The 12,747-nt window shown below is 43.4% G+C and overlaps 1 protein-coding gene across 5 annotated transcripts in view; it reads left to right on the forward strand.

The window, feature by feature from the left end:
• The window catches only part of DOP1B (DOP1 leucine zipper like protein B), a 118,915-nt gene that overhangs the window by 4,635 nt on the left and 101,533 nt on the right, over positions 1–12,747 (forward strand). For all 5 annotated transcript variants that reach the window (XR_006732747.1, XM_045540635.1, XM_045540637.1 and 2 more), the window contains exon 2: positions 1,403–1,571. Coding sequence is in view for 4 of the 5 variants with exons in the window: in XM_045540635.1 (XP_045396591.1) it covers positions 1,434–1,571 (138 nt within the window). In the remaining variant the exon portion in view is untranslated. The remainder of the gene's footprint in view (positions 1–1,402; positions 1,572–12,747) is intronic.

A 12,747-nucleotide genomic window follows, 5' to 3' on the forward strand; every position in this document is an offset into this window, starting at 1 on the left:
AGAAGAGTGAAGGGGAAAAGGCTTATTCCAGAGGAGTCTGCTTCCTTTCAAACAGCTTTTCTAACTACCAGGTTCTACTGACGTTTCATTGTCTAGAGCTGTCACATGGCCATCTAGCTGCAAGGGAGCCTGGAAACTGTAGCGCTGCCCTGAACAAAATTAGGGTTCCATTAGTATGGAGAAAGGGGACAAGGAATTTTGGGTAGGTGTCTGACACATTTTAAATAGAACTTCATTAGGTGAAGACTAAAGAATGGGAGCAAATTAAAACCCTAAAACATTCTTTTTGAGAAAATGCTAACATTTGGAACTTGGTGACAGGTCAAAGGAAGCATTTGACATATCCATGTCTTGTAAAGTATCTTTCATAGTTGTTAATTTGTTTGAATAGACTGATGAGTTAACCTTCAGATTTTTTTAAATGAAGGAATAAAAACAAATGACATAAACATGAATTCATATTTGTATATGTTATACTGTGTACATGATGGATTTTTTTAAAAGTCAAATCAGTGCAGCATTTCATTGTTTATTGTTCCTTATTTCATTTTGTTACATTAGGGACAAAAATAAAAGAAAATGGTTGCTGTTAGTGTTGGGATTAGACAGTGTGTGTCTGAGGCTTTGCAATGGCTGCATTGCTTCATACATAAAGAATGCATTTAATGAAAGAAAAAATAAAAGAATCCATCAAAGAATATATTACAAGAACAGGAAGACTAGAATGAGCCTGCTTGGACCCAGGTATAACACACCCTCCATCCAAACTCTGCACTCTGGGGGAGGCATAAAGCCTGGGGCAGCACCTAGCCGGGCCTGGCTGGTAATTGGAGCTTAGTAACTGAACAAGCGCTTGGTGGATGTGTGACAACACTGCTGTCAGATGCCTCATCATTAATCATTACACTCTTATTTTCTTTAATGTTTTGTTTCCACCCGATTTTCTTATAGAATATTTCCTATTTTCTAGTCTAGTTATAGAGGATTGAATTGCTACATAGACTGTTCAGGTTAAGAGCTTTTCCTTAGGTTTTATAAATGCCCTATGATAGGAAGGGCCTTCTGCATTCAGAATTACCAACTGGGAACAATCTGTGGTTTAGCAGCTTTGCAAGTTTCACTCCTAGAATTCATTTTGTTAGTTAAGTGAAACCCTAGTGTTCTTGCTTCTTTCTGCTCCCATGCATTTGTCTCCCTCAGAATCCATGAGGGCAGGACATGTTTATCTTTTAATCTACCACAGTGCCTGGCCCAGAAGCCTTGCTAAATATTTGAATTGCATTGCCAAGTGCATTTGTACACAGCAGTGTTTGTGGACACGTGTCTTCTGTAGCTCTGGGTTGGGAATGATTTGTGTCCTTGAATGGCTCTCTCATTGGGTTATTTTTTGATTCGTTTTTAGATACTTTCTCAGCTGTCTGTGAGAATGTAAGATGGATCCAGAGGAGCAGGAGCTGTTAAATGATTATAGATACAGAAATTATTCTTCAGTGATTGAAAAGGCTTTAAGAAATTTTGAATCTTCAAGTGAATGGGCGGATCTCATATCTTCACTTGGCAAGCTCAACAAGGTATGTGGGGCATGTACTATTTGGATTGCATGAAGGTGGGGACACAGTTGGCTTTTTATTATTATAAGGAATTCATGATTATAACAGAAAATACAGAAAGAAAAATTACCCATAATTCTGTCACCTATAATTACCCACTGTTGACCTATCCATGTACATACCAGCTTTTTCTGATAATTGTATATAGTATTGATATAGTTGAACAATCTTTTTTTTTTTTTTTCGAGAACGGGTCTTACTGTATCACCCAGGCTAGTCTCAAACTTCCTGAGCTCAAGCAACCCTCAGCCTCCCAAGCAGCTGGGATTACAGGCATGAGCCACTGTGCCCAGCTAGTTGAACAGGCTTTTTCTTAGTAATATTTATGTCTAGGCAAAATAAAATTTAAAATTGTTAACTCAGCTATTCAAAGACTCTTCTTTATGTACTTCTTAGGAGTTTTTCGGCCTTTTATTCTTTGACCTACTTCTTTGACCATTTTACTGCTTACTGGTAGGTAACTGCTAGAAAAAAAATAAAGGCTGAAATAAATATTGTAATCTGCCTGAAACTTCTGTGTTTGCATGTATGTACATGCACACGCGTGTGTGTATGTGTTTGGAGAGAAAGGGGTATGTGTATGTGAGAGAAAGGGGTCAGGTCTAGGAAAGCCAACACTGGTCAAGTGTACTCTATATTTGTGACCTATAGATGGGACTATTGTATTTTCCCCTCCTGCCCACAAGGAGGATGATGGTTATGACAGGTAGGTAGGAGGTATCTGGGCTTGAAGAGGCTGCACTTGGCTCTGTTGCTGTCTGGACAGGATCTGAGTTTGGAGCCTGGGTACCAGGTAGGAGTTGGGAAATGCCCAACTCTACTCTGAAGATCTCAGCTCTCCAAATCAGACACACCAGGGGACTTGGGGTGAGTGAAGATTTGAGCAGCCTGACCTGGTGCACTGCCTGGGCAGCAGCCCAGCACTAATAACCAGAAAGCAGCAGTGAGCCCTAACAGATGGCCATCAGGCACGGTGGAGATAGGCAGCTATTACAGCTTGTGGCCAGGAAACTGCTGGCCTCTTGCAAGTCATATTTACAACACATAAATATCATGATTTGGTGCTGGCTAGGGTGGGTAAACATACACTCCTAAGGTTTTCCTTTAAAACAGGAAATAAGAACTTGAGAGTTCTTTAGTTGTACAGCTCCAACTCAGGAATTCTCAAGCTGAAAACAACATTCACTGACTGGCATGAAGGCAGATTATGTTTTTAGGGGAAAAGGAGAAGCAGTAGAATGGGATTGAGGCATGTTCACATTCTTCTGGATGTTTTACTGTGTTAGTACCCTGCTCTCCTGGAGTCTGGAGTCTTAAGAACAGCATACTTTGTAGGGGGTGAGAGGGAGTAGGAAGACAGTGTTCATTATTTCTATGAAATTCACCATTTATCCATTTTAAAGTGTACAGTTAAATGGCTTTTTATACATTTACCATGTTGTGCAATGATCACTACTTTCTAGTTCTAGAACCTTTTTATCACCCCAAAAGGAAACCCATACCCATTAGGCAGTTCTCCATTCCTCCTTCCCTCCAGCCTCTGGCAACAACTAATCTACTTTCTGTCTCTAGGAACATTTCATATAAATAAAATCATACACTATGTGCCTTTTTGTATCTGGTTATTTCACTTAGCATAATGTTCTCAAGGTTCATCCATGTTGTTTTATATGTCAGAATTTCCTTCTATTTTATGGCTGAATAATATTCCATCGTATGGATAAGCTATGTTTTCTTTATCCATTGGTCAGTTGATGAACATTTATGTTTCTACCTTTTGACTATTGTGAATAGTGTTATGAGCATTCATGTACAAGTTTTTGTTTGGACACAAGTCTTTAGTTCTTTGGGGTATATACTTAGGAGTAGAACTGCTGTGTCATATGGAAACTCCGTTTAATTCATCAAGGAGCCACCAAACCATTTTCCTCAGCAGTTGTATCATTTTACATTCCCAGCAGCAACGTATGAGGGTTCCAATTTCTCCACATCCTCACCAACACTTACTTTCAGTTTTTGTGATCATGGCCATCCTAGTGGGTGTGAAGTGATATCTGACTGTGGTTTTGTTTTGTATTTCCCTAATGACTACTAAATTTGAGCATCTTTTCATATACTTGTTGACCATTTGTATATCTTTTGGGGAGAAATTTCTATTTAAGTACTTTGCCCATTTTTTTCTTTTCTTTTTCTTTTTTTTTTTCCTGAGACAGGATCTAGAATGCAGTGGTGTCATCGTAGCTCACTATGAGAACTTCAGACTCCTGGGATCAAGCAGTCCTCTTGCCTCAACCTCCTGATTAGTTGGGACTACAGGCATGCCACCATGCCCAGCTAATTTAAAAAAAATTGTTTTTAGAGACAAGGTCTTGCTATGTTGCTTAGGCTGGTCTTGAACTCCTGGCCTCAAGTGATCCTCCTTCCTCAGCCTCCCAAAGTGCTAGGATTACAGGTGTGAGCCAGCATGCCTGGCCACTTTGCCCATTTTTAAGCTGGGTTGTTTATCATTTTGTTATTGATTTGTAAGAGTTCTTTATGTATTCTGGGTACTAGACCCTTATTGGATATATGATTTGCAAATTTTTTCCCCCATTCTTCAGGTTGTCTTCACTTTCTTAATAGTATTCTTTATGTCCACGTTTTTTATTTTGGTGAAGTTTAATTTATGTTTTTTCCTGGATGCTTGTGCTATCAGTGTCATATCTAAGAAACTGCTGCCAAATCTAAGATCATAAAGATTTGCCCCTATGTATTCTTTTAAGAGTTTTATGGTTTTAGGTCTTTGATCCATTTTGAATTAATTTTTGTACATGATGTAAGATTGGGGTCCAACTTAACTCCTTTGCATGTAGATACCCAGTTTTCCCAGCACCATCTGTTGAAGGAACTGTTCTTTTCCCATTGAGTGGTCTTGGAACCCTTCTTGAAAACCAGTTGGTCATAGATATGTGTGTTATTTCTGGACTCTCATTCCTCTTCCATTGATCTGTAATGTCTGTCCTTAATGCCAGTACCACCCTCTTTTAATAACTGTAGCTTTGTAGTAAGTTTTGAAATCATGAAGTGAGAGTCCTCCAACTTTGTTCTTTTTCAGAATTGTTTTGGCTATTTAAGGTCCCTTGAAATTCCATATGAATTTGAGGATCAGCTTGTCGATTTCTGCAAAAAAGTCAACTGGGATTTTGGTAGGGCTTGCACTGAATCTGTGAATTGCTGTGGGGAGTATTGCCATCTTAACAGTATTAAGTCTTCCAATCCATGAATGCAAGATGACTTTCCATTTATTTTGGAACATATACGTCTTGAGCTAGGAAAATTATAAACTTGTTAAGTGCAGTCCTCAAGTAGTGAGGTATTCTGTTAAATAGGCTTTGTTTCAGTATACCTGAAAAACTCTCTAAAATGTTTAATCCTTTTAACCCACCTTTTTTTTTTTTTTTTAAATTTCAGCTCTTCATGGGGGTACAAAATGTATCAGGTTATATACATTGTCCGTGTCCCGCCCATCCCCCTGATTCAGAGCCTCAGGTGTGTCCATTCTCCAGACAGTGCGCCTGGCACTCACCATGTAGTCATACCTCCATCCCCTCCCCCCACGCCCCCGAGTCAGCACCTTCAAGCATGACCATTCCCCAGACGGTGCACAACGCACTCATCATGTAGGCATGCATCCATCCCCCCCCACCCCCCGTCTCAGTCTGATATCCAATTGGTATCCTTCCCTGTTGTGCATTTAGGTGATGATCAGGGAAACCAATTTTCCGGTGAGTACATGTGATGCTTGTTTTTCCATTCTTTGGATACTTCACTTAATATAATGGGTTCCAACTCTCTCCAAGAGAACCAAAGAGATGTCGTATCATCGTTATTTCTTATAGCTGAGTAATACTCCATGGTATACATATACCACAGTTTACTAATCCATTCGTGGATTGATGGGCACTTGGGTTGTTTCCACATCTTTGCGATTGTGAATTGTGCTGCTATAAACATTCGGGTACAGGTGTCTTTGTTATAGAATGACTTTTGTTCTTCTGGATATATGCCCAATAATGGGATTGCTGGTTAACCCACCTTTTAAAATGCAAGTTATTGAGTATAATTGAATGTTTCTTTGAGGACCTTTTAAAGCATTGGTCATTCATTCATTCCACAGCTATTTGAGTACCTACAAGGTGCCAGCCATGTACTAGGTACTGGAGTACATCAGAGGACAGGACCGACAAGACCCTGCACGCCTGCTGGTGGGGATGGGAGGGAGAAGGACAATCAACTAGATGCACAGGATGTGAGGTAGTATTGGCTGTTGTGGGCATAGCGAGCAACCGAGGGGACAGTGAGTGTTGGGGAGTGGTGCAGTGTTCAATAGGCCATCAGGAAGGCCTTGCAGAGAAGGTGCCATCTAACCAGTGCAGAGGCTCTGATGTTTCTGAGACTCGGAGGATGCCAGTGAGGTTGTCCCTGAGCCCACAAGAGAGGAGGTGGGCGTAGGAGGTGAGGCCAGAGAGGCAGTGGGTGGGAAGGCATAGGATCTTGTAGGTCTTTCAGAACTGGGGTCCTGACAGTGGCCACTGGGTTAGATTGGAGCAACTGGGCAGAGTTGGGCAGAGTCAGGCAGAACAGCCTGGCCTGGTGTCCCATTTGGCATGACAGAACCATTTCCAGCTGCTCTGCTGGGTGCTGACAGCAGGTAGGGGTGGGCAGGGCAGAGGTGGGGAGCCCACTCAGGAGGCTGCAGCTGTAGCACGGGGTAGCCAGTAGAGAGGTGCTGGGATTCTGAATGTACTGTGAAGCGGTGACTCGGGATTTGCTCACGGGTCAGATGTGGGATACAATAGAAAGAGACGAGTCGAGTGTGACTCCAGGTTTTCAGCTTGAGAAGCCAGAGGGTGAGACGTGGAGTCTGTAGAGAAGCAGGCTCCAGGGGTGGGCAGGAAGACCAGGGTTCACTTTGGGATGGCGTGGTTTGTCTGGTGGACATCCCAGTGTGACGTCTGCAAGCATCTGGACCTGAGCTGCAGGTCTGGACTGGAGAGGCACTTTGGGAGCTGCCAGGCAGATGGTGTTGAAGGTCCTGAGACAGAAGCAAGTGTAGACGGAGGAGAGATGAGGCCCAAGACTGTGGTCTGGGGCTCCCAACAATGAACGAGGTCAAGAGGAGGAGGGAACCAGCACGAGAGACTGGGAAGGGTACCGGTGAAGCCGGCAGACCTGGGAGAGCATGTGCTTTCCCTTGTCAAATCCCACAAAGGGGCCGGTGTAATGAGGTCTGTGACTGACTCCTGGGGTCAGCCGTGCAGAGGTCCTGGGAACGGGGAGGGGTTGGAGTGACAGGAGACACAGGAAGCTGCAAGTGCAGAGAGCATTCTGGGTGGGGCTCTTCATGGCACAGCATAGGCTTTGGAGAAGGGATCGACCCTGACCAATGTCCACTGACTGTTACATCCTCAGTGAGCTGTGTTCTGAACAACAAATCCCACCTTGCCATTGTTCTCTCCTCTCTCTCTCTCATTTTTAATTATAAAATACAAATAAAATGTCCTGTTTTAACCATTTTTAAGTGTACAATTCAGTATGGTCATTGCTCCCTTTTAAAAGAGGGGTACCAGTAGGTAAGTGAAAGCTCTGGTGTTGAGATCCATACGATGCAGGATTTATGGTACAATCTAAGAAATAGCAGGGATGGCAAAGCCTGGTGCTCAGAGTCCTAGGTCTGGTACCAGCCCTGGGCATGTTTCTTAATCTCTCTGTACTCTAGTTTCCTTGTGATATAAAATGGGACAGCAGTGCCAACCTCATCATTCAATTCAGAGATGTCTAGTTTAGCTAATACTTACATAGTGGCACAGTTTGAGGCATTTTGTGTTAACTGACTCAACCATCAAAGCCACTCCAGGAGAGGGGTGCTCCTATTAGCTCTGTTTTTTAGATGGGAAAACTGAAACATAGAAAGATCATCTGTTAGCACATGGCACAACGGATATGCTCTATATGGGCAGAGACGCTCCCTCCTGCCATATTCTGGGTGCCCGGGACAGTTGTGGGTGCTGTGTAAATATGTGGGTTCTGGATAGACAGCCTCAGTCTGTTCCCAGACGGACATCTTGAAGTACATGAACCCAGAGTTCAGTCTTCTGCTAGTGTAAGTTTTGTTTCTTACCCTAATGATATGGGAAACGCTGAGAAAATAACCCCACTAAGTGTGAGCAAAGCCAGTAACAAAGGGACGCAGCAGTGCAAAACGGCCTGGCCCATAAATGCATCTGGGCGCAGCTCTTTCAGGCCTGGGAATTCAGTCAGATATGCAGATGCCACCAGCCTTGCTGGAATGTCCTGCTTTCCTCTAACACCCATCCTTGACCAGGTTAGGCTTTTCATGGGGACAAATGGTACAAAGTGGGTTTTCTCTTTCACTCATTCCCTTGTAATCCTTGGCAGTGTATCAAAGTCCGGTTCTAAACACCTTCCATTTTTCCCCCAGCTTTATTGAGGTATAATTGAAAAAAATTCTATATATTCAGGGTGTATGACATGATGTCTTTAAATACATACATGCTGTGAAATGATTACCACCATCAGGCTAAATAACACATCCTTGCCTCACCTAGTTACTTTGTGTGTGTGCAGTGAACGAACTCAAGATCAATACTCTTGGCAGATTTCAAGTATACGATACATTATTATTACGTGTTGGATAAGAGTTTTAAAAGACAGCTTTTGTTGCAGTTGTTATCTGAGGAATCCCTTACCTGTCTCTTCTTGACCCTCACTTCTTGTTCTCTGCTGCTGTGATGAGGCCATGTAGCAGAAGGGCCACCTTGAAGAATTTGCAGGATATCCTTGGGAGGAGGGGTGACACTGTCAGTCCCTAGCTCAGCCCTGCCCATGGCAGCCGACATTCACTGAGAGGCTTGTTGTGTGCTAAGCAGTTGACGTGCATTATCGTATAATACTTAGCACTGTATCTTGAGATTGGTCTCAGGTTAAGCAGCTTGTGCAAGGTCCCAGCCAGCCAGTAGCGGAGAGAGGGCTCAGCCCAAGTCCAGCTTGACTCCAAAGCCCATGCTCTTGACCGAGCTTCCCAGCCTTTTTCATGCCAATATCTATACAGCTCACAGAAGGGGAAAGGGCTGTACCTCTTTGTTGCCAAGGACCCTGTCATCATTACCCAAACGAGGTAGGTACAATTATTAGCCCCATTTAACTGATGAGGGTTAACTAACTTGCCCAGGGTCATGTGGCTACTAAGTGGTTATTATGGGTCGAATTGTGTCCTCCAAAACAGAGATAAGTCCTAACCCCCAGTCCCTCAGACCTTATTTGGAAATAGGGTCTGTACAGAGATATAATCAAGCTAAAATGAGGTCATTAGGTGTGGCCCTAATCCAGTATGACTGGTATCCTTCTTATAGGGGAAACTTAGACACACATGCTGAGAGGGAAGTCACTCACTGTGTGAGGATGAAGGCAGAGATCAGGATGATGCACCTACAAGCCAAGGAGTGTCAGAAACTGGCAGCACACCACTGGCGGCTAGGAGAGAGGTATGGGACGGATTCCTTCTTGCAGCCTCTAGAAGGAGCCAGCTCTGTTGAAAACCTTGATTTCGGACTTCTATAAGATAATAAATTTCTGTTGCTTAAGCCACCAAGTGTGTGGTAGTTAGCTGTAACAGCCCTAGAAAACTAATGCAATGGTAGAACCAAGATGTACTGAACACCAAGTTGCTGGGGCTGAAGCATTGAACACAAAGTCCCTGCTCTCGTGGGATGTGATCACCCTTTGTTGGTGGGAGACCGGCAACAAATGACTATGTGGTGTCAGGTGCTGCGTGCAAAGAAGAAAAGTAAACCAGGGAAGTGGGGTATCGAGTAAGGAGGATGGGTGCTATTTTAGACACAGCTCTCTGAGAACGTGACATTTGAACAGAGGGCTGGGTGAAGGGAGCAAGCTGGCAGGGAAGGCCATCTGGGGCATGGGCCTGTGTCCAAGGTGCAGTGAGGGACAGGAGTGGCTGCAATGGAGAGAGTGCTGGGACATGAGGGAAGAGAAGTGGTGGGGCTGTCACAGGTGGGGTTTTATTGTGGAGGCAGGGGAGCTTCCTTCTAGGGAGGTTTTACTCAAGGGGACCCCTGCCTGACCCCTCACAGGGATCCTTCTGGCTGTCACCAAGCACAGTAACAGGGTGGAAGTGGGCAGTTTTAGCCCTGGCATCAGTTAGTGGATGTGCAGGGTTTGGGTGGTGCTGGAGGGAGCGCATCTCAGTCGGCATCAGGAGCACTTACTTCTCTGAGACTTGTGACTTCTGCATTCAAGAGAATCTGGTGGGAGTTGACATGAAAAACAGTTTTTTTAAGGCTTTAGGGACAATCAGATTTCTTGGATTCATGCACAGAAATTCCATGAGTAAGTAAGAGTTACATTAGTAAAAATCTTTATACTGCAGATGTAAACAATACCGTACGGTACAAAGCATTAGGGTCAAGATGCATATTTTTTTTAAGATGACTGCAGGTTATAAAGCATAAACCATAGATTTGGAGGAAAAGCCTCAGCTCATTCAACCCTTTTTATAACTGAGAAAACTAGGCCCTGAGAGGTCTTGCTTTGTGCACTGTAGACAGATTCTAATGGTATCTATTTTGAAAACTTGCTAAATTTTTGATATCATTTTGGAATTTTTCTGTATTAAAGAGTAGTTTATCTTTTATAGGTTTTTGTTGTTTGTGAGTAAGTCTTTGTTGCCCTGGGTGGAGTGCAGTGACATCATCGTAGCTCACTACAACCTCAAACTCCTGGACTCAAGCAATCCTGCCTCAGCCTCCCCAGTAGCTGGGACTACAGACTCGCGCCACAACGCCTGGCTAATTTTTCTATTTTTAGTAGAGATAGGGTCTTGCTTTTGCTCAGGCTGGTCTCGAACTTCTAAGTTCAAGGGATCCTCCTGCCTCGGCCTCCCAGAGTGCTAGGATTACAGGCGTTAGCCACTGTATTTGGCCTCATCTTTTATAGTTTTTAGGTATATCAGCATGAGCAGGGTAACCTTTACTTAATGGTTTATCTGAGACTTCAAGCCATCATCTTTCTTTCATTATTTTTAGATAAATTTTAATCAGCAAATTGTGTATATTCCATTACACACAATGGAATACTACTCGGCCTTTAAAAAGAAGGAAAATCCTGCCATTTGGGACAATACGGACGGACCTGGAGAACATTACATTAAGTGTAATAAGCCAGGAACAGAAAGATAGATACCACATGCTTTCACTTATATGTGGAGTGTAAAACAGTTGAATTCTCGTAAGTAGAGAGTAGAATGGTGGTTACTGGGTGGGGTAGGGGGAGTTAGGGAGATGTTGCTCAGAGGGTACAAACATTCGGTTAGACAGGAGGAATAAGTTCAAGAGATCTATTGTACAACATGGTACCTATAATTAAAACAACATATTGTAGTCTTGAAAATTGCTAAGAGAATAGATTTTAAGTGTTCTCGCCACAAAAAATAAGTATGTGAGGTAATACATGTTAATTAGCTCGATTTTGTCATTTTACAAGATATACATATTTTAAAACAACATGCTATACATGATAAACATAAAATTTTTTTGTCAATTTAAAAAAAAAATTTTAATCAGCAAGTGCTTTTTGAGCCCTTGTAAACCCACCAAATATGCTTTATAGCTTTGATTTTGGAAATGAAGGCTAGTAGAGGTGAATTAACTCTATAGATTTAAAAATATTATTACTCTAGCTTCCTTTTTAAAAGTGTGACAGTGATTCTAAATGAATCACCTTTTTTTTTTTGCTGCTTTTATTTGTTGACACCCTGTTGTTTCACAGAATGGCCAGAAGGCAGGTTTCTTGAATACCAAGGGCATCCTGAGGCCTTGGGTGTTGACAGTTCAGCTTCTAAAGTCTTAATCACTTAGCTCCAAGCACCTCCTTCTTCCAGCAGAGCCTCAGTACTACGGCATTTCAGAATTAACGATGCAGCATTGTGGGACAGACAGGGATGGAGCTTGGATACCCGGTAAACTGTCCTGGCCTGTCACAGATCAGCTCCAAGGCCTCTCCTACCTGAACACTTGATGAGTCCAAACAGAATCCTCAGTCTTGCCCTCGCTTTAATCAGCTCCTCTTCTCTGTTGGTAGTGTTCGTTCACATGAAGCTGCTTCAGTTTGGCATCTGTGTTAGTCTGCTAGGGCTGCCGTAACAAAATACCACAGACAAGGTGGGGTTTGTTTTCATTTTTTTCCTTTTTTTCTTTTTCAGAGACGGGAGTCTTGCTCTGTTGCCCAGGCTGGAGTGTAATGGTACAATCATAGCTCACTGCAGCCTCGAACTCCTGGGCTCAAGTGATCCTCCTGCTTTAGCCTCCCCAGTAGCTGGGACTATAGGCTTAGCCACTAGGCCGAGCCAGGGTGGATTAAACAACAGAAATTTGTTTTTCACAGTTCTAGAGGCCAGAAGTCCAAAATCAAGGTGTCAGCAGGGCTGGTTCCTTCCGAGGCCTGTCTCCTTGGCCTTACACATGCCATCTTCTCCCTGTGTCTTCACGTGGTCGTCCCTCTGTGTGTCTGCATCCACATCTCCTATTATAAGGACACCAGTCAGATTGGATTAGGGCCCACCCTAATGGCCTCATTCTACCTTAGCTCCTCTTTAAAGACCTCATCTCCAAATACAGTCATAGTCTAAGGTACAGGGGTTAGGGCTTCAACCTAAGAATCCTGAGGGGGACACAGTTCAGCCCAAGCAAAGTCTCATGATGAAGGACACATTGCCTCTCCACAGATAACTAGATCAACTTTTTTAAAATGCTAATTTCTGATGGAAGCCCAGATGGTCTTATGGAACTCTGATGGAAGAGTAGAGCAAGTGTTATTTCTTTAAGCTTTTTCACCACCAGGAGCATCGTGAAGAACCTCGGTTTTCGTATGTGTAGTGACACGATGATGTGACCAAATCTTCCGAGTCAGGGCAGCTTTTCTGATGATTTGTGTCGCTTGCCCTGTGCTGCAGGAGCTCTGCACCAGCCGCTTCATGGGGGATGGGAGGGTGTCCTACTTGTCCATCCCAGTGGTCCTTTCCTCCCCTGCCTGAGTCTCAGCGCTGCCGCCACGGTTAGCTCAG

The sequence above is a fragment of the Lemur catta genome, chromosome 1 (genome assembly GCF_020740605.2).
Source record: "Lemur catta isolate mLemCat1 chromosome 1, mLemCat1.pri, whole genome shotgun sequence".
NCBI classification, from domain to species: Eukaryota; Metazoa; Chordata; class Mammalia; order Primates; family Lemuridae; genus Lemur; species Lemur catta.